At 33.5% G+C, this 26,757-nt stretch overlaps 3 protein-coding genes across 16 annotated transcripts in view; 2 read left to right on the forward strand and 1 right to left on the reverse strand.

The window, feature by feature from the left end:
• Positions 1-36: 36 nt before the first annotated feature.
• Positions 37-3,796, forward strand: LOC143347010 (interferon-related developmental regulator 2-like). The gene is made up of 6 exons (XM_076775798.1): positions 37-297; positions 1,658-2,136; positions 2,212-2,465; positions 2,555-2,798; positions 2,887-3,102; positions 3,179-3,796. Exons 1-6 carry the CDS (start codon positions 264-266, stop codon positions 3,263-3,265), a joined length of 1,314 nt encoding a protein of 437 aa, XP_076631913.1. The 5' UTR covers positions 37-263; the 3' UTR covers positions 3,266-3,796.
• On the reverse strand, positions 3,173-25,470 carry LOC143347011 (carbonic anhydrase 2). Its single transcript, XM_076775799.1, has 7 exons — positions 25,279-25,470; positions 12,897-12,935; positions 11,190-11,351; positions 6,470-6,714; positions 5,356-5,592; positions 4,632-5,022; positions 3,173-4,404 (listed from the first exon to the last, which is right to left on the reverse strand). Exons 1-7 carry the CDS (start codon positions 25,319-25,321, stop codon positions 4,358-4,360), a joined length of 1,164 nt encoding a protein of 387 aa, XP_076631914.1. The 5' UTR covers positions 25,322-25,470; the 3' UTR covers positions 3,173-4,357.
• The window catches only part of LOC143347012 (F-box only protein 28-like), a 29,590-nt gene continuing 7,865 nt past the window's right edge, over positions 5,033-26,757 (forward strand). For 7 of the 14 annotated variants that reach the window (XR_013080539.1, XM_076775801.1, XM_076775810.1 and 4 more), the window contains exons 1-2: positions 7,566-8,294; positions 8,380-8,482. Coding sequence is in view for 1 of the 14 variants with exons in the window: in XM_076775813.1 (XP_076631928.1) it covers positions 8,477-8,482 (6 nt within the window). In the remaining 13 variants the exon portion in view is untranslated. The other 7 variants (XM_076775809.1, XM_076775808.1, XM_076775805.1 and 4 more) reach the window with 7 other exon arrangements.

Consider the following 26,757-nt stretch of genomic DNA (forward strand, 5'->3'; position numbering starts at 1 on the left):
CGTCATTGTTCGGGAATATTCGCCGATATTCGGGTACATTCACGATCGCGAAAGACAGTGCACTTGAGAAAGCCCATCGCAGGCTGTCTCGGCGTGTATGTTTTGAATAGTTTGCAACATGTTAATGAGTTTTTACCAAGTTTTGATTAAAAATTCATGCAGTGCATACAGTATACGAAAGAAAATTAATAGTGCAAGACATTTACCCTCTTGATCGAGTATTTTTGTTAGTATTAATTGTGCAATAAGGAAGGTGAAGAACGATGCCAGGCAAAGGAGGCAGAAGAGGAAAATCCGGTAAAAGCTTCCTTATTTTTCCGACGGCTTTCCTATTAAGTATCATTCGTCAGCACAATTATTTTCGAAATCATATTACGTAGATAATTACTTAAATTACCGGTCTTTCCAACGAATGACTCATCTCGTACATAAATCTTATTTATTTCGTCTTACGTCACGGGTACTTTGTCGATTAATGCGTTTTTCTTTTAACAACGCCGAATACACACACTTGATTCGTTTCGTGATTAAAAAATCGTATATCGATTCACGGAATATCCGTAAGAATCTTGAAGCGAGCCAATATCATGGCACCATTTCCTATACCCATGTGACTTCCATGCTTTTCGCACATGGGGTCTGTGGGTTAGGAACGAACAAAGATGTTTTAAATACTTAACGTAAATTTGATATATGAATCCTACAATGAAAGCATATTAACTTCTTTGATCGAATTTTTCGCATCAAATTATAAGAAATCGAAATTTCCTGTACCATTTATCGTTATTCATCATGAAAATAAAATAAGCGTTAATGGATGAATCGTGCTTTTCACGACAATCAACCATATTTCTTTTCATATTGTTAGTACTAAATTTAGATTGTCGCACACGATACATAATCGAATGTTTACAATTTATGAAATTATTCTAATGAATGTCTTGGGATTTTATGATTTTACATTATTTACAATTACAAACGTTGCTTTTACGTTTTATTTTCAGCAACGATTAAGTTCAATCGCTTTCACGAAATCCTAGTTAATATCTTAATCAAATACTGTTAATATTTTTCGCTTGTATGTAGTTTATTTTTTAAATTAGTTTTATGTATTCTATTATAAGTTTTTCAAAAGGTGTACTTGTTTTAAAGAATGCAGACCTAGTAATAAGAAGTAATGATGTCTTTTTTTTTTTCTTATAAATTAAAATTTACAAAACAGTATTATCAATTTCAGTATCAGAATTTTCATTTTCTATGCATCTATATTATCTTATCTGATATACTACATACAAAAGGATTATGTTGGATGTCAAGAGTAACAGCTGTTTAGGCTTTACATTATATAACATAACATTCACTTTCAACAGCTGTTCACTTTTCCTTTCACTGTTTTTATAATTAGCTTATAAATATTAATTTTCCAGCGTTAATAACATTTAATTTTTTGATTGTTTTTTATTGCTACGTGTATCAACATTTATATACTATTCGCTTAAAATTATTTTTCTCTCTTAACATTTAAAAAATATTTTAGTTTTCTTAACATAGCAATGTATTCATTAAAAATTGCATGCAGCTATGCTTGCATGATCATTGAGTAATACTTTTAAAATATTATACAAGCTGTATAATAAGAAAAATACTTCTTAAACAGGTCACGGTGGAAAAAAGGCTGAGTTAACATCTGATGAAGATTCGATTAATAATGATGCATGCAGCATATCCAGTAGTCAGTCTGATAATCGAAGCATGGTGGATGACGTAAATGATAATGAAGTAGAAGAATTCTCACAACAGGAGGCATTTGAGGAGAAACTGAAAGAAGCTATAGATGGTCTAACACAGAGAAGCGCAAAGGGCAGAACAATTTGCTTTAATGGAATTGAAAAAATTTTTGCTACCAAGTATGTACCAGATTTTGTAGAGGATAGAAAAATGACCATCGCAGATTCTGTGGAACGGGGTTTGAAAAAAGGGCGTAGCGAAGAACAGTCAACAGCAGCCAGATTAAGTACTTTACTTTGCGTGCAATTGGGAGCATTTGAAAGTGCTGAAACAGTCTGCCGTGATTTAAAAAGTACTTTGACTTTTATCGCTGGCGACGCAACAGCTTCAACTCAAGCTCGCTTGGAGGTAAAACAAAACTTAATATACTAATAAGTAATTTTAAATTAACAAAAATATAATAAATTTTAATGAAATTTACAGTGTTGTTGGGCTTTGAGCATGAATCAATTTTTATCGGGCAACGATGCAGTAGACACTATCGAAATTGTGCAATTACTATCGGGTATTTTTTCTGGCTCCTATTTGAAAGGAAATGGTGCTTTACCAAATATTTCGTCCAAAATGGCAGAGTTACATGCAGCAGCGATTTCATCGTGGACGCTTCTTTTAACTGTTATGACCCCGGCTGATATATATAATTTACTTGCAAGCGATAAAACTAATACTTACATGCCGTAAGTGTCTTTTCCCTGTATATTTACCTGTATGACGTCGTACGTTAACATCGACAGAACATGATAAACAAAAATCAATTTTGTTTCAGTTCTCTGAATAGATTGCGAGAGTTACTAGAATCACCACATTTGGATATACGATTATCGGCTGGAGAAGCTCTTGCTGTAATATTTGAACTTGGTCGTAATTTCTCTTGCGATTACGAACAAGATTGGTCATTGGATTTAATTGAAATACTAAAAGAATTGGCTACAGATTCTAACAAGTACAGAGCAAAGAAAGATCGGAAGCAACAAAGAGCTAATTTCAGAGATATACTTCATTACATAGAAGTATGTTTTGTAATGAAAATATTAAGATTTGTACATCACTGTTTGTATGCTATATATTGTTAATTACCATTGCTGTAATCATTATTAGGAAGATGTTGTACCAGAGATGCACGTCAAATTCGGCCAAGAAATTCTATATTTAGAAGGATGGTGTGCACGAACTCAGTATAATGCATGTTGTAGACTATTGGGTCCGGGTATTAATATTCATCTTGCAGAAAATCAACTTCTACGCGAAATTTTCCACCTTGGTAATAAAGTTTTACCAATACCGTCAAATCAAAAAACTACTAAATTGGAAAGGGTAAGTTCATTATCGCGACGGTATAAAATGAATTGGTATTTAACGATTCCATAATTAATGAGACGTTTCATTACAGACATTGATGAATGCTGCTGCATTTAAGGCGCGTACTATTCAACGCAATAAAAACAGAGATAAACGATCAGCAACCTTGGCACCGTAATTCAACTTTCCGCTTTTATATATTAGATTACTTGTTTTAGGATAATGCAAATTCTATTACACGTTTTATTTATTATAACTATTTGATCATGAGAAATTATTAAATACTGTTTTCCCTAATTGTCTAGTTTAAATTCTGAATAGAGTTAAAAATAGATAAAAAAAACTAGTTAAATTTAGTTCGATTCAATGTGACTAAAAATTTGTTTTAATCTGATTTCAATTAGCCGTAAATAAATTGTACAATGTTACTTAATACTATTTAAGTTTTGTATATACGAAACAAAAATATGTATATATGATACACTTGGTACAATAACAATTTATATATATGGTTTCCTTCATGTAATAAAGTTATTGATATTGGTAAACGATTATGTAAAGTTAAATAATGGTTATGCATATTGCGATAGCGTGTGCAGAAAAATCATAAAATTTGTTTACATTACATATATATATATGAAATTTGTTAATTTTAATAGTCGAAGTACAAATATTTTGACTAGTAAAATAACGTCTTATTTAAAGTGTACGTAAACTTGTATACTATATCTGATCATTCTCTCCTTTAATTACATGTAATTATTTATGTAAGACATTTTATTAAAAATATATACTGGCATTGTACATAATTATTAAGTTATGACACAGCATAGGAATATTGATTATATCACGTAATAAAATAAAGTGAAATACTTACAATTCTTGTCATTTTATTACATTATATTTTTAACAGTGGTACAATTTTTGTACATAGCAATCCAACATATATTTTTAAATAATTTATCTTATACATTTATATTTACATCACAGCTGATTCGAATAAGTGTAACGAAGTTACACTAATTGCATTAGGTATATATATCTATTACATATATCCTATAATTGTATAGCCATGAGGTGATATTCATTTAATAAAATGTCATAGACATTTTGTTTAAATACGAATGCCTCTGAGAATATAAATAATACCTCTTTTGTAATGAAATGTATTATGTAAATACTTATTTAAAACTTGGTTTATCCTTACTTAAATTGTATACATATACAATAGAGTTAAAGTAATTGACTAGAGCTTCCAGTGTAGTCAGAATTATTGGTATGGTAGAAGGAAAATGATTCCAAATATTACCGCGAAAGCTGTAACAAAAATTACATAAAATATAAATTTGAAAAAAAAAACAAGTTTGATAACAAATGCATTAAAAACGGAAGTAAATAACCTCGAATTTTTAAGAACTGAAATATTAAATAATACTAGCATATAAATTACAATCGATCGACATATCGCGTATGCAACAAGCTATCATCTGATCAATACTATAATGGTGATTAAATTTATAAAATAAAACGGAAAATATACTGACGTGATGCTATCCATATTCTTTCTTGTCCAGAATGTTGACTTCCGTTTTTATCCATACGATTCATCGATTCTGTGGTTGGCGCACTTGTTGAAGTAATCGTTAACGTAGACATTTTTGTTAATTTTCCTCCAACTGTTGTAGTGGGAGCAGTTATTGCAGCAGTTGTTGCAGCAGTTGTTGGAGCAGTTGCTGGAGCAGTTGCTGGAGCAGTTGTTGGAGCAGTTGTTGCACGAGTTGTAGTAGTCATTGAACCACTTGTCGAATTAGGTGTTTCTGTGATCTCACCAATATTGTTCCGATAAATTACTCTACCATTTAGTGGCTGCACTGGACGGAAATTATGTGTCACATTTTTACCATCTGAGGATTGAATATTGCGGAATGCTGCCAACTAAAAATTAAAGTATCATTGCTTATACTGTTAAGTATTCTTAAACATATTTTTACGTAGTTGTTTTTTAAATTATTTGGTCAAACTTTAAAATGCAAAAACATTTGAACGTATTCAACAATTCCTGAAACTTTCTGTTGGAAGATACTTTTTCTGACATTGAAGCTTAAACGACCGTAACTTCAAGGTACCTACATATAGTGTTTACGAAACATATTCGCACCTCTTTTCATGTTTGCAGTTAGTAAACGTTAAAGTCGAGCCAAATGTTTTAGAAATACATCATTCATAAAAGTTTATCCATTACATTAAATGTAACAACTTTCGAAATACCTGATCATGGGATATGAGCAGCGGGTCTATGAAGTCGATCCATTGAACGATCTCGAGACAAGGAGGCGTGGTTAACGATCCTTTGTACGTGTAATAATTTTGTGCGGATACAATATCCGGTGCAATCAATTTATTCAAGACATTAGAATCATCTAATGTTATAGTACTGCCAGCTGACTCTATTTCTGATATTCGGGAAACTATCGAATCGAAAATTGGATTTGGATCATCCGTGGTCTGAAACAATATAAATTTTCCTAACAAAATCTTTGCATGAATCAAACTTAAAGTGAAACTAAACGGGGCCGTGTTTTTCATTTCGGAGTAAACATTAAGCATGATCAAATACATTTGTTGAAACGTAACCGTGCGAAACGAAACGTGCAAATCCAATCTACAATAGTGCCCACATAAGTGACCGGATGTTTGCCCACATAAGTAACCAGAGTTATCCCCACCAATTCTTAGAAGCTAAGCAGCTTCGAATATCTAGCGTGTCGAGTGTAACTTGATGCCGGTCGTTATCGATACATTGTGTACAGGGTGTTCGGCCCCTGGGAAAAATTTTAATGGGAGATTTTAGAGGTCAAGATAAGTCGAAAATCAAGAATACCAATTTGTCGATCGAGACTTCGTTAAAAAGTTATTAACGTTTAAAGTTCCGCCTGTAGAACGGCAATCTACGAACAGCTGCGTACACGCGATAGTGGTTCTCACTCAAAAAACTGTAAGGCTGTCGATGAGTCGGTAAGTAGAGTTTCTCATGTTGAGTGAGAACCACTATTGCATGCACACAGCTGTACGCAGATTGCCGTTCTACAGGCGGATCTTTAAACGTTAATATCTTTTTAACGAAGTCTCAATCAACAAATTGGCATTCTTGATTTTCGTCTTATTTTGACCTCCAGAATCTCCCATTAAAATTTTTCCTAGGGGCCGAACACCCTGTATCTTCTTTCCTTATCTCTGTTGAATTCTGAGAACTAACCATGCCTATAAATGACCGAGGCCGATCCCAAGCTTGGTCATTTACGTGGGCACTACTGTATCTGATGATATCTGATATCACACGATTTGATTGTTTACATAAGGTGCGGCAGTGTTTGATTGATACCTGGTATAAATATCCTAGAACGGTGAGACCGTCAGAATGTTTCATCGCCTCATCCGCAGTTTCGTACGATTTCTTCCAGAAAACGGCATGAAGTTCCATCGAAAATGAATGATTATTAATAAGATCCTCGGATCCGATTCTGTCGTTTTGGCCCCAATGGAAATGCATTTGTTGAAAGATGTACGTATCGTTGATTGGCCCCCCTGATATCGTGGGTAACTCGGTATCGACACTTTGGATCATTACTAAATGAAGAAATCAGTCCTTGTTATTATATCGATGCATTATACTTGCTAAAATTATTTATTTACTAAACAGCCTCGTTTACTAAAAGCCATTTCTTCCCGATACACGGGATTCGCTGAAGGTTTATCATAATTACGTTGAGTTAACATCTACGACATGCAATAAGCGACGATAAGAGTCACATATAAAGTACGATTAAACCAATTGAAGTGATTAATATCAATATGAAATAATTGTACTTCAAAATTTATTATTTCTAAATTCTTGTATAGAAGATGGTTGTTTAAAAAGTTTAAAAAATTGAAGTCATTCTTGATCAATTCTCTAGTAGACAATGAGTAGAATATTTCGCCTGAAGTTCAGTTTCATTTTGGAGGGAAGGAAAGGAGTAACGAACATTTTTATTCGAAAGAAAATTGTATAGAGGAGTCTAAGCATATATTTAGAATAAAACAGTAATGAGTGATATAGTCGTCACAAAATTACAATGGGTCGAAGGAATTAGCAAATAATTCGAAAATATAATTCGTTCGAAACGTATAATTCCTGTTACCGCGCAAACAATTTTCGAGTTTGGCAAGATGGCGTAACTGTGTGTGGTAAATTTCACGGTTTATAAGAATACGTGTTGAGACACAGCGGATAAACTCCGTTGCATTGTGTTGTTTAACATTTTCTAATTTCGACTAAATATTCTAGGCGTCTTGTAATTCGGCAGTGTTTTTAGTGACTCGTATTATTTAATACGGAATTATAACAAATTGTCTTTTAAACCCACATTTCCTTCCACTGGTCTAAGTGGGCTTGGTATATTCCTAGCAAACGGCCCGTTCACCGATCGGGGTGAGTTATACGTCATTCGATTCGTCTAATTCAGTACATTATTGATATGCATTTCATTTTCTGCGGAAATTCATTATTTTTTTATAAACTTGTCGTAAAGTTATAGTAAAAAAGTAAGGTTAAGTACATTTTTTGACAGGTTCACAGGTAGAAACAGGTAGTGACTATCGTTGCTATTTCATGTTACAAATGATAAATGATTGATCTAATTTGATAATGCTACATTGTCAAATGGGAATTTGTAGAACGTGTATGCATAAAAATCATTTTTTTACGCATAGACTTTTCATGAGTTGATCAGGTATTGTCAAGTTTATAAAAAAATAACGAATTTCCGCAGATAATGAAATACATATCAATAATGTACTGAATTAGACGAATCGAATGACGTATAACTCATCCCGATCGGTGAACGGGCCGTTTGCTAGGAATGTTCTACAAAACCATTGCAAAATAATAAATAGGGCAAGGTAGACTCAATCTCTTAGATTTCTGTCTTTGGGGTTATGTAGTCAAGATTTTTTCTAGGTATTTTCCAGGGAGTAAGAAATTCAATGTTGAGGCATATTGATTATGACGTTTTGTTGTTACATTATTGTATTAATGATTTAATTTGCATAGGATGCTGGACTATATGTTGTAGAATAGACTAAACTGGGGAAACAAGAATAAGATTGACTCCAGTGTCTTAAGAACTATATTCAATGATTACAATAACAAGGGTTCAAAAGAACTGGTAAGAAGAAAATTTTTGCTAATTGTTCAGGAATCTTCCACAGCTAATGTTTGTTATTATCCTAAGCAAAATAATTTGTTTGCAGCTGGATGTGAATAAACAAAACTATGGGGTACAAATCAAGAATAATAAACTCTGAGCAACAAGCAAATAAAATAGTGTGAAGGCAGAAAAATAATATCATGAAGGTTAGTTGATTTTTCTGTGGTTTATCTAAAATTTTAATAATTATACTTGCCAGAGCAAGACTATTTACAACTACATAGTACCTGTGTAAATAATTATTTTTTTATGATCTGTACACTACAGTAGATTTACAAATTCAAGTTGTAGTAAGATCTATAAAGTCGAAAGCATATGATTTAAGCAGATTTTGTTTGCTTAAGATATTTAGTATTATTGTGCATGCTGCAATAAATATCTATGCAATGGTCTATGCTTGTGATTATACCTTACCAAGGAAAGAAATCACGAAGTTATAAAATAGACGTAAATTATCGTATAGATTGATCAGATTTCCGTTAATGTAGACAGCATTTACAATTTTCGTGCTCTAGATTGTGAAATAAACGTATAAAAGTATAGATTTTATTCGGGTTCTATTTATTTAAAATAAACCTGTGGTTATCCTGTGCGGCGGAATGAATTTATTTACGATCGTCTAAATGTTTAGTAATGGTTGTTCTTAGTTTCGCGCATTACAAAAAAAAGGTGCTACGAAATTGATTTTGTAAAATAAACGCGAAAAATTGTAGACAATGATTTGACTTTATTTAGTTTAATTAGTATCGAATACTGTGTGTGCCTGTTTAGATTTGAAATAATACGACAGAAAAATTAATAATAAAGATTTTAATTTGTCGGACAGTGTAATGAAACTACAGACGAGGTATATAATAGATCTAACATTTTATGAGATTTTGTACTCGCAGTGATACTGTGTTACCGACTCATAATTTGTGGACTGAATACAGCGTCCTCTGCTCATAAATACCGTCCAATTCATGAACTACTCTAAAACGTGTTGAAAGATTAAAGGGTGCACACGTGTTGTATATGTGTGAATTCTTTAGAGTGGGATTTGATAGAGGCGGGCACTTACTATGGTTCGCTTAAACACGGCTTGCCAAGACTCAGAGATACAGATTTCTTTCCGAAAATATATTCAAGGAGATAAAGAGATGATATAAAATTCTTTTATATTATTTAGTTAGTCGAGAGTGTGAAGAAAAAGTATTAAAAAAGTATTAAAAAATCGTGGAAGAAAAAGTATTAAAAGTATGTACTTTCGGAAACCATTCGATCGACGCTTTCTTTTTCAAATATTATATCCGTGATTGTAAATACTTTCGTGTTAATACAAGTTTCTTTCGTATATCCTGATTACCATTTAATTCAAACAAATGATTAAATTGCACATCTTGCAACTAGAATTTCACCTTGTATTACGAAGAGTTAGACTTGGCGCTTTAACACGTTGACTGCCACGTTAAATTCGCGCGTTATGTCCCACCAAGCCACGGTCTTCTGAACGCCGTGCACGTATAATTTAATGAAACGATTGACTGTATTCGGTCATACTACCCCATCTCTACTCAATGCCTAGTAATATAATCTTAATCTTTTCTTATGTAAGCTTTGAAGTCGATGTATCACGTTCAAAACTATCTACTTCCAAAGGTGAATGTAACGCATAACGATCGCACGTTTCTTTTTTATTGGAACGAAATTTTAGTTTTGAAAATCGGTATCGAAAATAAGAGCTCTTTCACACAAGCAAGCATAACAGCCTCGTGGTGGAAGTTGCCTCATCGGGCATAAGGCCTGTTTCCGTGTGTCCTACTTTAAGTAGTACTCTTGAGAGCAAAACTTTCCTTGTGGAAATCAGGTAGAAGGAGTACCAGATATTATTTTTCAAGCGAATGTACGTTTTTTACTATAAAAAACGAAAGGAACAATGAGAAAGGAAATTACAACTAATTGCCTTGTATGTACTGCACGCCACTGCTATGCTTAGATTAGAGCTCCTTACGCCTGGTTCCACTGCAGAGTTTTGTTTTCAAGAATTGCTATTGAGACTCTCTGGCGAATGAGGCAACTTATACTACACTCCCTTATAAAATTATAAGGCGTGCAAGAATATGGAGGAAAAATGTATTTTATCGATGATTTTCTTCTTCTTTTATTTCCGAACGTTAATGTTTACTTTGTGTAGAACTATGCGCTGTACAAAGATCAGTTGTCAATCCTTCTGTATTGGGAAATGGTTGAAAACAATAACGATATCAATTCCGGTTTCGAAACATTTATAGGAATTATAAGTTATAAATAAAACAGTTATAAATACAGTTATAAATAAAAAAGTTTTTGATGTATATTGGTTATGGTTATGGTTCTCCTTTAAAATTTTAATGGGAGATTCTAAAGGCCAAAATGAGACGAAAATTAAGAATACCAATTTCTTGATTGAGGCTTCGTTAAAAAGTTAAAATTAAATTAAAAAATTCCAAATCGTTCTAAAAAAATTATTTTAAGTTGCGGGGGTCAATTACAATCATTTTTGGTGAATAGACATACCCCCGAATTCCTACCCACTTTCGGGAAAAAAATTCTTTACTAAAAATATACAGTGTAACCGGAAATGTTTCTATAACTTTTTAACGAAGCCTCAATCAAAAAATTAGTATTCTTGATTTTCGTCTTATTTTGGCCTCTAGAATCTCCCATTAAAATTTTTCCCAGGGTTGGCCGAACACCCTGTATATTCAAGCTGTTAAAACTTTTCGTTTATTTCGTAATTTACGAACACAACCGCGCGTGTCCTTAGATTTTCATAAACGTGACAATGATTGTCGTGTTCGTGCGTGTCAATATTTCGACCTTGCTAACTCTTACCTGTGTGCCCATTGTTCGTAAGATTAGCCTTATGAGGATTCTGGAGATTAGAAAATTCTAACGGTGGGTAACTGGCCATCGTAACATCCTTTGCTTCTATGTCGATGGGGGATTGTTGCTTTCCTAAACAGGCTTTGTGGTTCTCACCCCAATGCGACGGGCCTAGAAAGAAGGGAGAGAATAATGCTTTCTAGGCTTTATCCATTAGAATACTTAATATAATACTCTTAGATACAGAACAGTTGTTACGTGTTTGATAGTTGAACATTTCTTCGTAATTGTTTACATTTATTTTTAGTTATCAAGTGTGAACGTAATCTTAAGTTTTGTTAAATGTGTCTTGCAAGGTTAATTATATTGTGGATGATTTATTATGTTCTGTGTAAATTAACAGGTTATCTTTAAACGTTATTATACTTTTGCTACGCTATTTATACCGTACACTCAAGGGATGTCACTCATAAATATGCTAAACAATATTGATAAAATGACTGTGTCTTGTTGTAATCAGTTCTGGATATTAAAAGACATAATGGACATGGTATGCCCCTAGCTAGAGTTTTTTTTATCATAGAGCATATTCTAAATCATTTGTACAAGGTCTATCGAATATATTTTCTTTTTCCTCGCTTTCAAGCGACGAAATATCTCGTCTTTCCTTTCATTCGCTAAAAAACGGTTGAGACACGAGGGTGATGGTGAAGTTCCGATTACTTCTTCAATCTGTTGTAAAAGTTTTCACTTGAAAGCCAGTATTTAATCGCATATCACATGCCAAGTGATATCGCAAAAATAGGCATTACTGTATAGAGTGTATCCAAATTAAACGATGGAATTGCTTCAATTTATCATGCATGGATAAGGAAAAAATACTGAACGCGAAGAGGATAATAACATACTTTTTTTTTTTTTTTTTATATAAAGTTTTACGTCGCATCAACATCATGGTCATTAGCGACGGGTTTCTGTGCTGATTTTAGATTTTGTGGAAGAGGTTGGCTTCTTTAAGAAATTCTATGGTGTTTCTTACATGCTCTTCGGACGTAAAGGCCGTGTTAGGATTGATTTTATACTTGAGTCGCTGAGTAGAAAGTTTTTGGCAGTCATATAAAAGGTGGTGCACTGTAAGTGGAACTTCGCAACAGAAGGGAGGGTCGGTCTTCTTTATGAGAAATTCATGTGTTATCTTGCAATGGCCAGTTCTCAAATGAGAGAGTACAATTCTTTCTTTTCTGCTCATGTGGCCGTGGGGGATATCTTGAAAAAAATTTGTGACTAGACTATGGATTTTAATAACATACTTGTTATTTCACATTAAATGGTAAGAATAGGTCGTCGATATTTGTTTGCTACTTGAGGTCGCTGAAAATAATCAATAATATAACTTCTATTAATCACTATAATTCTGTTTCGAAATGTCAGCTGCTCTTATCAACACAAGGCTGTCATCGTTGAAAAATTGTGTTTTGTCCTTTTGTTATAACTTTCTGTTCAAGTTTTTGCGAGCCTACGATTATATGCAATTTCTCCATCGTTTTCACTCGTGGAACATATTAGATTAGTTCGATCGTTTTGCTTGGAGACACCCTGTACACCGCGTTGAACGCATTCGAAATTATCAAACGAGTTCTTGTAATTTTCAAATAAATCGATACCGAGTGCGCTCGAATAATTTATTAGCTATACTAGGATTCGTGATTCACTCACCGTCGTTTCCATCGTAGCCGAAGTCAGCAGAAACGAGGTCTGAAAGAAAAGCAAATGGATTTATGAGCATGGTCAATTTGCACATTATAGCGCGTTCCATAAATTTTCACGTCGAATCGGATCCTTCTACTAATTAGCTGTACGTTCGCGCGTAATTCACCGGCAATTGTGGGAATCTTATTATCCTTGTCGCGATTGAATTCTGACGATTATGGAAAACTTGGGCCGAGATTAAAAGGGGGAGAAAAAAGGGAAGAGAATTCTCAGGCCCCGTTTGACGGAGTTAACATTCATTGGAGAGACAATTGAATTAAACGTAGAACGAAAATTGCGACGGCGACACGAACAATGCTTGTATTGCAATCGAAAGTGTAAACACGATGATAGAACTAACAATAGTTTCACACTGTGCGAGAGGCGTCTTGATAGTCCGGTGAAAGTAGACTCGCGAAAGATACAAACTGGCCACGGCATTGCATTCAACTCGTCACAGATGAATTATTCTAGTCTCCATATTGGAGGTTGTCGTGGTTCGAATCAGCTTTCAAAGAAAAATATCGATTTGTTATACGAATTCGATTACTGTCTTTACATACCATTGCCTCTACTCTTGTGTAAATTATTTATAGTTTTTGATAATACATGCCGACGTTCCATCGGATATTAAAATATAATCGATGTATGCAACAAGGAGAGGATATTTTTATACATCAAGTTTGGTTATTAAGAATGCATACAGAATGTTATTGGCGGTATAACCAAACTAGGATCAATTCCCCATGAAAAAATAAGTTGAAAAGAAAGAGTCAAACCTTTTAAGATCGCGCTAGGGGCACATGCCTCTCAGCGTAAGGATAGTTTAATAAATATTTTCAAACTATACTTGCGTCGATCGCTACGGATCGTCGATATGATGAGCAATTTAGATTAAAGAAACATGTTGCGACATTAATTATGTAGCACTTTTTTTATTCCCGATGTGTGATTCATCTTTTAAAATCGGTCGTGTAGTTTGTTTTCTAGATTGCAAATCTTCTAATTAATTGTGGTAGATTAATGGCAAAAAGTTGGAAACTACGTTGGCACAGTTTACGTATGAGCTGCGACTATTTTATGGAAAATTACATCTTTTCTTTTGAACATAATCTTCATTTGCTTTACATGCCCAGATCTGAGCATGTGTATCAGATAACACAGTTGTCATTGGTTTCGTAACACGTTATTCTTCTTTCTGTTCATTATTATTGCATGTGGTTCAACACTGATGACAATGAACGAAAGTGTACAATCCATTGACCTACATTTTAAATATACTTTTCTTGTCTATTTGAAACTTGATTACCCAGGAAATTAAATTTTGCCATCGAAGACAAATTTCGTATTAATTTTTAACATCACGCAATAATTTAAATTCAATTAATAAATTCGAAGACACGTTAATGTTTAAACATTGTAACTATAATGCAAAACAACTGATAGTTGACGTTACTTTCTTTCGTTTTCATTTATCAAAGGTCACTTTATATCAAGCCTACTATAATTTCCTATAATTTCCTAATGACGGTAAGAAAGAATCGCAGTATTGTTACTATACACGTGTTGTTTGTCATGGAAATATAATTACACCTACTCGATGTGATAACTAATGTGAAAATAATTGTCTGATACAAATTGACCTTTGAACAATGATCTTGAAACAAGATAATATCATACATTAGCAGTAGCGAAAGAATGCATATGGTGCAAATCGTGTCGAATAACCGAACTGCGAAAACATGCTATTTCTAATTTTGCCTATTTTATTTTAAGTAATTATAACTACTTCAAAATTTCGTCAACCTTTTTCAAACTTTCGCTTTTACGAACTTTTAAGCGATTTAAACGTTAATAAATAAACCTGGCAAACATATTAATAGTAGTAAAAACATACTGGTAAGATTAACATCATGTAATTGTATCTATTGATATTAAACATTGTTATTATGATGTAATCGATAACTGTTTAATGTCACCTGGTCTCGTTTTTATTTCTCGAAGGTCGCTTCATATCAAACATGTAATTTTCTTACGATAGTAACAAAAGTTTATGTACTTGTTACAACACACGTCACTCACATAAATCTACATAGACAAGTTCGATATGATATTGTAAGCAAAAGTGCTTGCTTTCTATGAATTGACCCTTGGGAAACGAATGAGATAGTAGATAGCAACACCCATTAGTTATTTGCTTTAAAACCAATTTTCAAGGTTACAATATGCAATAAGTGACAAATAATAATGGTAGTATTATTTTTATGAATTGCGATGGAATGTATACAGGGTGTACGGCCACCCCTGGGAAAAATTTTAACAGAGTATTCTAGAAGCCAAAATAAAACGAAAATCAAGAATACCAATTTGTTGATGGAGGCTTCGTTAAAAAGTTATTAACAATTAAATTCAAAAATATCAAATCGTTCTGGAAAAATTATTTTCGAAAAATATTCGAAAAGTTGGTCCTTGTCCCCGCAAAATGAGAAAAACCCCATAAAAATGGTCCAATTTTCAAACAGCCATAACTCCTACATTTGTGAGTATATTTCAATGAAACTTTTTTCTGAAGTAGAGCTCATGGGTACCTACAAAAGAGTATTAGACAACTTTTCTGTAGGGCGTCAGACAAAATTACTAAAAATGAAAAAGGAATTTTTAAGAAAAATTGACAGAGGGTAGGTGCCTAAATTTTTCGACGAAAAAAAAAATTTTTAATTAATTCTAAAAAAATTATTTTCGGTTGCGGGGGTCAATTACAATCATTTTTGGTGAATAGACATACCCCCCAAATCTTGCGCATTTTCGAGAAAAAAATTCAGTACGGTCGGAATTTTAAACGTTAATAATTGTTTAACAAAGCCTTCATCAACAAATTGGTATTCTTGATTGTCGTCTTATTTTGGCCTCTAGAATCCCCCATTAAAATTTTTCCCAGGGGTGGCCGAACACCCTGTATAAGCTTTTATGAAAAAGATATTTGAAGTTGATGATGAAATATTTAAATTCAAAATTTCTCTTTTAGATAGTGTTGGAATAATTTTAATCGCTATTACATTATTTACTTGTATCAGTATATCTTTAATATTGCTGTATTTTAATAATACTGAAGTCGTATTGATTATAACATGCTAATAATGATATTTGATAACATAAAATTAATAAGGTTGAGAAAATATTATTTTACATATTCATAAAGGCATAAATTAAGAACTGCAATAAAAATTCAATCAATAAGATTGGATATATATAGTTTTACACATTGATAATGAACCCTCTAACCTAAACGTAAACAACTGATGTTTGGTATCACCTTGTTGCGTTTTCATTCCTCAAAGGTCACTTCATATCAAGCTTGTAACATTCTTGCGATGATATCGAAAGTTTGCATTCTTGTTACTAGACATGTCCAATCACTCGCACAAATCTACATACGCTTGTTTGACATGACACTAAAAGCAAAAATACTTGCTGCATATGAACTGACCTCTGAATAAAAATGAAACAAGATACTATCGCACAACAATTGTTTGCCATAAAAAAATATTGCAAGCTCGCTGATAATCGTATTCGCGAAGGTAAAAATGAACAACCGCGAGAAAAATGTATACGTTTCAAGCTTTTTCGAAAAAAAAAAAATAATTCAAATAAATGTATATCGATGTTGGATTTCATTTTGTGCATTACTCTAAAATTGAATGTATCCGGCTGTAAAAATGAGTAGCCGCTGAATTTATGTAAATTCGAAGCTTTTCTAGAAAAGAGATTCGACGCTGCCGGAATACCGTTATCAGTTGTAGTAATTGTCCGAACGTCGCGTTATGGATAATTCATGAACCAGTGATAAATCTGCGGTGCATAGTGAAAAACGAAACTGACCACTTCCTTACGCACAGTAAAGACGCTTCTCGATTACCGGTTAATGAGTCAGCCTGGTAAAGTTCCCTTCCCCTATCTACAAAGATAAATCGCTCGTACCCGTGCTTCCAGGTCTTACGCACATGCTTGACACGTGCATCGAATGACGAACATTTGCTTAGGACGGGGACGTTGTTTCCAGGCGAACTTAGACGTACACTATATGCAGGAGGTCCTTTCAGCTGCGTTTCGAGGACTATAAACTAATTTAAACCGAATATCGCCCGTGAGCGTCTGACGTCATTGATGTCCTCTATAAATACGGCATATTTATTGCTGCAAATGCAGGGCAAATGCTCGTAAAATATACCGTGACATCCAAGGATGACGATCAAAACAAGGGCATGTACACTGCACAACGATCTAGTACTTTAATGCGAATTTCTTCTTGTGCCGGGAATATTTGAAACGTACGATCTGTGCGTCATTGCATATGTACAAAAACGCGTTCTTGGTTACGAAAAAAGCAGGAATCACAATCATAAAAATAGCATAATAAGCAAGCTTTATATTTGATTTATTTAAACGTTACAACCGTACTTCGTTTCGGTTCTTTTTACCAGAGCTGATCACAATTTTATTCGAATAATAAATAAAAAAAAACGTCAACGTGTAGCGAATTATTCGCAATGTCTAATATTTCATTTTACATTTCAAATTTCAATTTTCATTCAACGAATTAAATAGGGAAACTCCTGAAACAAATGCACTTTTTCTTATTTTATTAAAATAGTTATATTATTGTAAATATGACCTACTAAGAAATCAAATATAGCACTTACATTTTTTTTTTGCTTTTTATAAATTGATATCAGTAATGGATATGTATCTTTGATCGTGAGAGCAAGTAACTTTACTTAAGATTAAAGTCTATTTAACGTTTCGATCACGTATGTACAGAGGAGTACTGATAAGATTTCTTCTGGGAAGAGTTTAGAGTTTTTGAAAAACGGTATAAAACATTTTATTTTTTTATACCTGTATAATGAATTATTTTGTATCGTTTCTTTTACATTATGGAGCGTTTTTTATCGTTACATGTAGTACATGCATATAATTTTTGTTGTGTAAGTACATCAGATTACATATAATTGGTCGAAAATCAATGTACCAGGAATATTGACAAAACTATTTTCATTTGTATGTATACTTCAACAGTTGGATGAAATGATCGGTAATGCTTGATGTCACGTATACGTATAGTAAAAAAAAAGCAAGGTTACATAGTAAAATCAAGTAAAATAGCCAACAACAGAAGACCGTAAAAATTAAACGCAAACTGACTTTACAACACGGAATTATTTTCTACATTTACTCGATTTTTAACAGATTACATATATGGAAACCAACTTGCACGCATGCCTTCATATTACGTTTTGTTTCCAAAGAGGACGAAAATGTTGATTACAATTTAATCTTAAATAAATTTAAGTTATGTGCGTCAAAGAAATATCTTTGTTGAATGGTTGTTTCGTAATTTTTTAAGTATTGAATGCCTTGATTTGATAACGAACTGCGATGTAATTTGAAACGCTGATTATTTTCAGGAATGTATTACCGTGTACGCTGTTCTGTTACAGTTCCAAGAAGTTATATGTTTCAGTTTCATGAAGACTTTACTGTTGCGCAATCGGGGTTTGATGACCTTTCGAATCTTTTATTTCCCAATAATTGTTCCTCCCCGCACAGGTTGCGCAGTTACTTTTGATGACAGGAAGAATGCTTGGTTCAAGGGACTATTCTTTTCGTCGAGACGAAACTTCTTTCAACGGTCACGGTCTTCGAAATTTCTAGGTCATCGATGTTTCTTTAAACTGGTTCTACATCCTCTCTTAATAGAAAGGATTTTACGAGATCGTATTTATTTCTACCACGTTTTGTTTGGTGTTAAAATATTCTTATTTTATTAGGAACATTTCCTTCAACCATATATTTATTAATTTTTCAATGAATGTTTCTTCGCTTCTATTTCGAGTTGCTTGATTAATCATTATATTCATTTATTTGCTTTAATGTGCTTCAATGAGCGAGGGATAGAGATTACTTCCGAAATAGAGTACTCGTTCTTCGAATGCTGCTTTCATCATCAAGTGCAGTCTAGAGTTTCATTTATCATTTACAGAGGCAAGAGTTATATTACAGTTTTGCATATTGTATATACAGGGTGTGTTAACGCAAGCGTAAAAATCTTTGCATCGTTGTCATGACCATTTCGAATAAAATTGACGAACAAAAATCTTGCCCTCGATACCTATTAATAGTACTAACTAACGAATCAAAATAAAAATACTACTTACAGACTGATGAAACATAGTGATGTGCAAGCGTAAAACAAGTCTGTAAAATGTAAACTAGTTTGCGTATAAAGTCTATGTACAAGGACGGGTTCTTCAGACTAGTTTGTATTTGATATAATTATCACGTACAGTACATACGGGTTAAGCTTACACTTTATTATATTTTCCCACTCTGTAGGCAATATCTATTTTTATTTTATATCACATTTAAACGATTCGTTCGTTCGATGGTTCCTTATTATATAATTGACGTGTATGATTCTAAACAGAATCGATGCAACTTAGAATACTTGATTCTAAACGTACTGGTAAAACCAATAATTTTTCTCTTTATCTCTGTAACGATGCACGATAGAAATAAATGGTTCAAGTAAATATTATTCAGTTCGACAAGAGTTACCCGGGGTAACGAAAGAGAAATATCACTGTCCGTTTAAAAAATCTAGTCAACTTTTTTCTCCTGATACTCGCCCAAAAAGAATTTGTTGTACATGGAAAAATTATATTTCTCTAAAATGTTTTCTTACATTATATTTCTGATTTTAACTGGCTCGAAGTAGCACAGTAGTATCGAATATCTCGTACAGTGTATAACATTGGAATCCATAGGGCGTGTTTAGATAGTATGACTGGCTATGAGCAAATATTTAAAATATCGGTTATATTCCTACGACGTTGCTTACTCGAAACGACCGCTCCCAACAATCTATCAATCCTCTGTGTACTCGTCCCGAAACACCCTGTACTGCTCATACGGTGTACTGCGTACGCTCGATTGATGCTAATGCCGCATATAAAGGTACTTTTAACGAACCAGCGATTACACGTGTGGCCATTTGCCGCTCGTCGTAAATCCCGTGACACACCGTACAATTTAGAAGTCTCTGACATTCGTTAACGTTCAATGGCTGGTGTACTGTGTAATGTATAAATTTCGTAACCGAAAAGACAGCTGCCTAATTCAGATTTAGCGATCGGAACATTTTAACAAATGCTCGTTTCGCGTCAATTAAGGATTAACAGCATTCTTATCGCGGATACGCGATTTATGATCGTAAAGATAGATTTCTCTCGCATCGTGAACGTAGTTCGGAGCCATTTTGTACAGCTGTTTGGTGGATCGGTACTGCAAGACCCTGACAGTATCGAAATTCTGAACTCTGAAAGAATTGAGCGCGCTTTCCTGGCGCGCATGCGCGGAAATCTCGCGCGATTCGAGGGGAATTACCGCGTAACAGAGTTTTCGAATACAAATCGATTCGCGATTCGATCACCTTCGCGCAGCCCATGGCATGCTCGTCGCGCGAGCGCTTCTCGGTTTTGGCGCGTTTTTCCCCCGCTGGAAATTGCGCAACACGTGGCATCCAGCAAATTGAGCAAAATGTTTGTAGACATTATATATCTTTCCGGAGCACGTAACTTCTGTGATAATGAAGCCACGAGCGATCTAATGCCGCGATTCTTCACTCCGTTTGTCCTGCGAACGTCCTTCCGATGGAAAATTGCGCGTAATGTTTCCTCGAAGAATATGTTTCATTTTCGAGGACGAACAAGCTATTAATCACAGGCTCTTTGTTCCTTTGTCATTTGTTTTGCATTCTAATTCTTTCGTGGCCAAAAATTGCTTCGGCTGGGTCAGGTATTTGTAAATCGATAAACTTAAATCTGTTACACTCAAACTACTTGTAGTAAAATAATAGTTTCGAAAGGTAGCCAATTTTATATCGTTATTCGAACTTCTTTTTTTTTTTGCATCAGCTGGAACTGTTCCTTACAACATTTTCAAATTTTAAAACGTATGGCGACCAATTCTCATTACTTTCTATTTACAAGAATATTTTTTGATGACAAACAAGCTGTAGACCACAATCTCTTTGCTTGATCTTATAATTCTTTTACAGCCAGAAATTGCTGTGCGAATGTTCAAGTATCTTATTTAACGAAAGTTGTTTCGAATGTTACGGATCATAAGTATACATTACTCTGATTGAACTCTTTCTTCTTTCACTTTGCTGATGGTGGGTTATGTTTGCATCTCCTTTTTATCAGAGTAAAAGTATGTCATATCAAATAAAAGATAGATAGCATATACAGAGTGCACATAAAATAAATGACTAAATATGCATTGACATTATTTGATGAATGTTCAAATGCATTATTCAACGAAAATCGTTACGAATGTTGCTGATCGCAATTAAATACGCATTACTCTGTTGTTGAATCATTTTGTTCGTTTTAAATCTAGGTAGTATATAAAGCGTGTTTCTAAATAACTAACAACATGTGACTGTATTCTGTTCGTTATAATGATAAAAAATATCAAACAAATATATATTATATATATATTGGCAAGAAAAATTCCAGCAATCGAATTAGCTATCAAGAATGTGAAAATCATTTATTATTGCTCATACTCTAGAGCGGAATGTTCTATTGTTATATGAATGATGTTAAGAATGACAAAACTCCTTTTGCTTGAGGAATCCATTTTAAGCATTTCCTCTGACGTGTAACTGTAACACGCTATAACTGGGGAAGACAACATTTCCGGAGTTACCTTCCTATTTCTGTCATTACAATGAGCAGAATATATTCGTAATGTTTGACCAGTTATTTTAGAAGCTCTGGGTAAACGTGGAATATTTGCTTTTTATGTATCAAATAGAAAGAAACGACACAGTAATTCGTCGCCTAGAACGCACATTATAATTGTCTTAATCCAACGTCTTCGTTCTAGTTGCGATGCCTTTTCGGAGAAATAATTAAAATTACGAAAGAGCTCCAATTACAGATTAATGACATTATTTTGCAATAGTTAATTTGCTGCGGAGAGGTTGAGGACGAATTATTAGTGCGACATCGCTGGAAAATTCGATTGCTAATATTTATTATGATTTCTTTACAGTTTCAACGTTAAGTTAATAAAATAATTTTTCCTCTTTTATGTTCTGTAATAGGAACTGCTTTATCAAAAACGCGAAATCATGTTGCCATATACGTCGTCCATTTCTACCGAAAATAAACGATCGTGCGTTTATCTAGCGTAAGAGCCCAATTTCGTGGTCGTGATATTTATCAGTAAATTGGAATACAGGAAACGTCGAGTATCGAATTGGGAAGGTACGCGAAGTTTTACGGTACCTGTGTGGTTATATGTATAGTTCACCGATCCCTTACGTCGCGTTATTGTCACACTGTCGATGGTTGCGAAATTCTTCATTAAATTACTTCGGTAAACACGGACCCAGAAAGTATTTTAAGCCATCGTGGTAAACGTATGTAGCGCGGCCAATAAAGCTGGGCGGAATTTTATTCGGATAATAGATGGCTAATAAAAAAAAGCGATTTAATTCCAACGTTTACTCGATCGAAGTAATTCGGATAAGATTTATTCGTTCAACGTAAAGTATAATTTGATTATAATACTACGGACTCTTCTTTTATTCGTTATTTGAAATTTGTTATTTGCCGGTTAGACGTTGGTGAACAATCGGAACTTGAATTTTGCAAACACAACCGTCTGGAAACCGACAAAAACAGCGACTGACAGTTTCGATTTCTTAACTGGTAAATTGCACTAATTAACCTCTAACTCGTTCAAGGAACATCGTATTAACTCATTTTATTCTAATCACCGGATTAGACGCGGTTATCTTGTTCCCCCCCTGAGTATAGAAGAAAGCAGAGTTTGGTGCAACGCGTTGAAATTCGCGCGTAAAACGGTTACGTAAATTCGATCATCCTTACCGAACAGCCAAAATTTATTTATACCGTGGTAAGATTTATTAACATAGATATATCGAATCGGGTGCCCGATTTTATACATACGCGTGGACACGTGCAAACATTCGTTATATAAGACACACATTTGTGATACCGTTGTCAAAAGGCGATTAGATTTGCCCCCCATAATTCTTATAATTCAATGTTAGCACAGAACAATTGATTTTTTTAAAGCACAGGCGTCTTATGTCGAAATTCGAATTCTTATGACATCTTTCTAAAAATTTCTAACGATATAACAGTTGCATTTCTTTGCTCTTATAAATGCTTTATATAAATGCTTGATATATGCATTGTATGTATGGTCGAGGATATTAAATTATAATGTTTCTTTAGATTAATTGTACAAATAGTTTCTGAAGAGGACCAGCATACAATGATTAAAATGTAATAAATACTTATAATGGTTTTACATTGTATGAAGAAATTCTTTTTATTTGATTGGGTATTTTGTTATTCTATTTATATTTATTAGGCAGTATATATCAGTTTAGATTGTTCAATTCATCAATATATAATTTAATAAAAAATTATAGTATAAAGTGATGATGAATTTAATACTGGATCATCATCAAATAAGGAAAATTCAGGACCACAATTAATTGCTTGGCTATTATATAAGAGAGATTGTTCATCGCATTCTATGAGACCCAAGCATCACTATACTTAATGGAATTTAAAACTGACATTGCATCTTGATTATGTCATGAGCACAAAGGAATTAGTAGGAAAAAAGGGCGCCATGTTTCAATTTTCATAGATAAGCAATTAGAAGCTAATTCTATTCAAATGCAACGTACATCTATGTTTAACGCCAAGTGCAAACTGTTTTATGGAATTTCACGCTTAAGCTTTTATGCACAGTACTGCAAACATTGTAAGCCGTTGTTATATAAAAGTTACAAAGTGAATTAATTATAATAAAATTGTTTAAACTGGTAAATTTTTTTTAATCTGCATACATAGGTTTATAATTTTATATTTAAAAAAAAAATTCGGCCCATAGAGGGTTACAAAAATAGTAATAAAGTAACACGTTTCCTTTACTGTTAGTTGAGAATGTCATTTTTACCCAAAGTAAAGGTAAAAAGTAAAATTTAATTGTAAGGAATTTTAGGGTATCTTAATTGCCATACTCAGAACAAACATTGTAATAAATATAATCTAAATGAGCACAGATTAATGTATTTCTACGTTGAAATCATAAATCTTGAATGAGACTCAAATTAGGGATCGAAAAATTAATCTGAAGTACAATATGCTTCTTCAGACTACGTTTGTTATAGTATTTACGATAATAACAAATGCATATTAAAATTGTTCCAGTGATCGTTTCACTTTCCTATAAGTTTAAACTAATTTGTTTTTTTTACAAATTTGTAATTTTTTGATATATTTTTAATAACACTACGTTTTTTTTTATAATTGTTTTTAGGATATGTTTTACCCGAAGAAGATCGTAACGTTGTAAACAAAGAATTCAATTAGTTTTACGGCACTTGTTACGACCAAATAATTTATAAAATTCTTATAACTGTATACTGTAACGGTCAGCTTTCTTATTTCGCGAATTTTATGTAACCATTTCAATTTCTCACTTCATGGTTCGCGCTTCCGCCTCGGATGGAAATCTTCGGTGATGTTCTAATTGTCGTTTACATACTGGCTACAATGCAAGGGGTGACCGAGTTGTATATGCATCGGCGACATCGACGGCCTCTTCATGAATTTCAAACAGTTCCGTGATATTAATAATAAGCATTATTAACTCAGAAGCGCCTACCAGGGTAACGGTTATCGAAATGGACGGTATATCGTAATTTATCATTTAACCTTTTATTTTCGATCAGTTCAGACTGAGGATTTGATAATGTTATTAATAACTTCTAAAAAAAAGAATTCTATGCCGATACATGTTGATTGACATTGCCATCGAGCCTTATCGTTACGTCCCCACAAAACTTGGTTTAAAAATTCAAAATATAATCGCTGCACAATCACTGACATATCAGTATTAACAGTTTTGAATATTGTTTTCGAACACTGATCGGTTTATATATTTTTGAAAATTATTTCGTTCGAATTTGATACGCATACTTCGGTCGGTCGCGTGTCCCGAAATATACCACTAGAAATATTTGAATCGTATTGCATAAATATTTGAATCGTACAGGTTAAATAATTTCAATGACGATTCCGTTGTACGACACTCGAGATTATTGGAATATTATTTGTAGTAGAAACGTTCCACGTTTAATGAAGAATTCGCAGGGTGCCAGAACGCGCGAGTCGAGATCGAAATTCGTTTCTCGCGAATAAACGCGAACAAAACGATGATGAAAGAAACTTACTCGTCAAGAATAGCGGCCCAAGCGTGAAGATCAAGAGAATCATGATCGAAAGCAGCTATCACTTTTCACAGTGCGCGAAACTTCTTTAACACTATCGTTACTGATCCCCGATACGTCTACCTTTGAAATGCGAATACTCTGTTACGGTCGGTGGTCGACTGAGCACTGTCCGCCTGTCGGCTATGTTAAATAAGAGACCACCGCTTTTATTTCGCGGTAGCCTATCGACTCTGCTCAAATTTAATAGCGGCACACAGTCGAGGAAGCTCGCGATAGACAATCGAGCAACGATGTCAAAGAAAGTCTGGCAAGGGGTGGTGTGTCACCCCGATGGTGTTTTCCCGATGACTCAGTCGAGCTATATCTCAAAAATTAGCGATCCCCGAAATCGATACGTATGTTGTTTCGTCGACACTTATTCATATTCCCGTGGTAGTTCAACGACTTCTTTGTTTATCGTGCCAGCATCCGTTTATAAATGGTTTGGAAATAAACTCGAAACAGTTGGTTGATAATGAGGAACATTTCTCGGAAAGAATTACTGTATTTCTTTATCTACGCCTCGGCCAAATGTCTGGGCCCTCTTCCAGATACAACCGATGAACATTTTCTGGTAAATTTACATTTTTACATATCACCGAACGGCTGTTTCTTTACACTGTATAAAATTGTTGGAATATTTTTGGCTAAATTTCGTTTAGGGGCGCCAAAAGTTAAAAAGGTAGGCAAGCGGTTATAGGTTTTAGTTTGGGTTAAATTATGATTAATGTTAAATTGAAGATAAATAAATAACGGATAGCGACGATATACGTATCCAAAAGATACAAATTAATAAATTATGTGAATTTTTAGACCGTTGAAAACCATTTGCAAACAATATGTTTTAAAATGTTTTTTTTAATAACTTTCCAACCGAAAGTTTCTTAACAAAATTTACATTTTTGAACTTCGATCGTCAACTATATTATTAATCAAACGCAGAACTGTATCTATGATGCGCGCAAAGGGCGCAATTTTATATTCAAAATGAACAAATTTATTAATATTATACTACATTATTCTTACTAAATTTCCTAATAGTAGTGAAATCGAGAATATTTTCAGTTATTAACCATTTTACTCCTTATTGCACAATATTATGTAGTACATGTAATATGTCTTCTTTCGTACTTGTCCAAATATTCTATTATAATTTTAGGGAAGCTAACTTACATTATTAATTAAATGTCTTGAGTTATGGTTGTATTAAACATAGAAAATAATAATATAATACCAAAATATCAACGAATTCTTAAACCTGTTTTTCTTGGAAACCTTGAAAATAATGTACAAATCAAAGAAATAGGTAGTAATAAATTTGAGACATTCCTATATGGTTTTTTCATAGTATATCGTGAAGAGGGTCAACATTTCGTCGAAACGGAGGGAAAGAAATCCATTAATTTTTTCTAAAAAGAATCTCCTATTATCAACGAGAAT

This window comes from Colletes latitarsis, chromosome 10, assembly GCF_051014445.1.
Source record: "Colletes latitarsis isolate SP2378_abdomen chromosome 10, iyColLati1, whole genome shotgun sequence".
Lineage (NCBI taxonomy): Eukaryota > Metazoa > Arthropoda > Insecta > Hymenoptera > Colletidae > Colletes > Colletes latitarsis.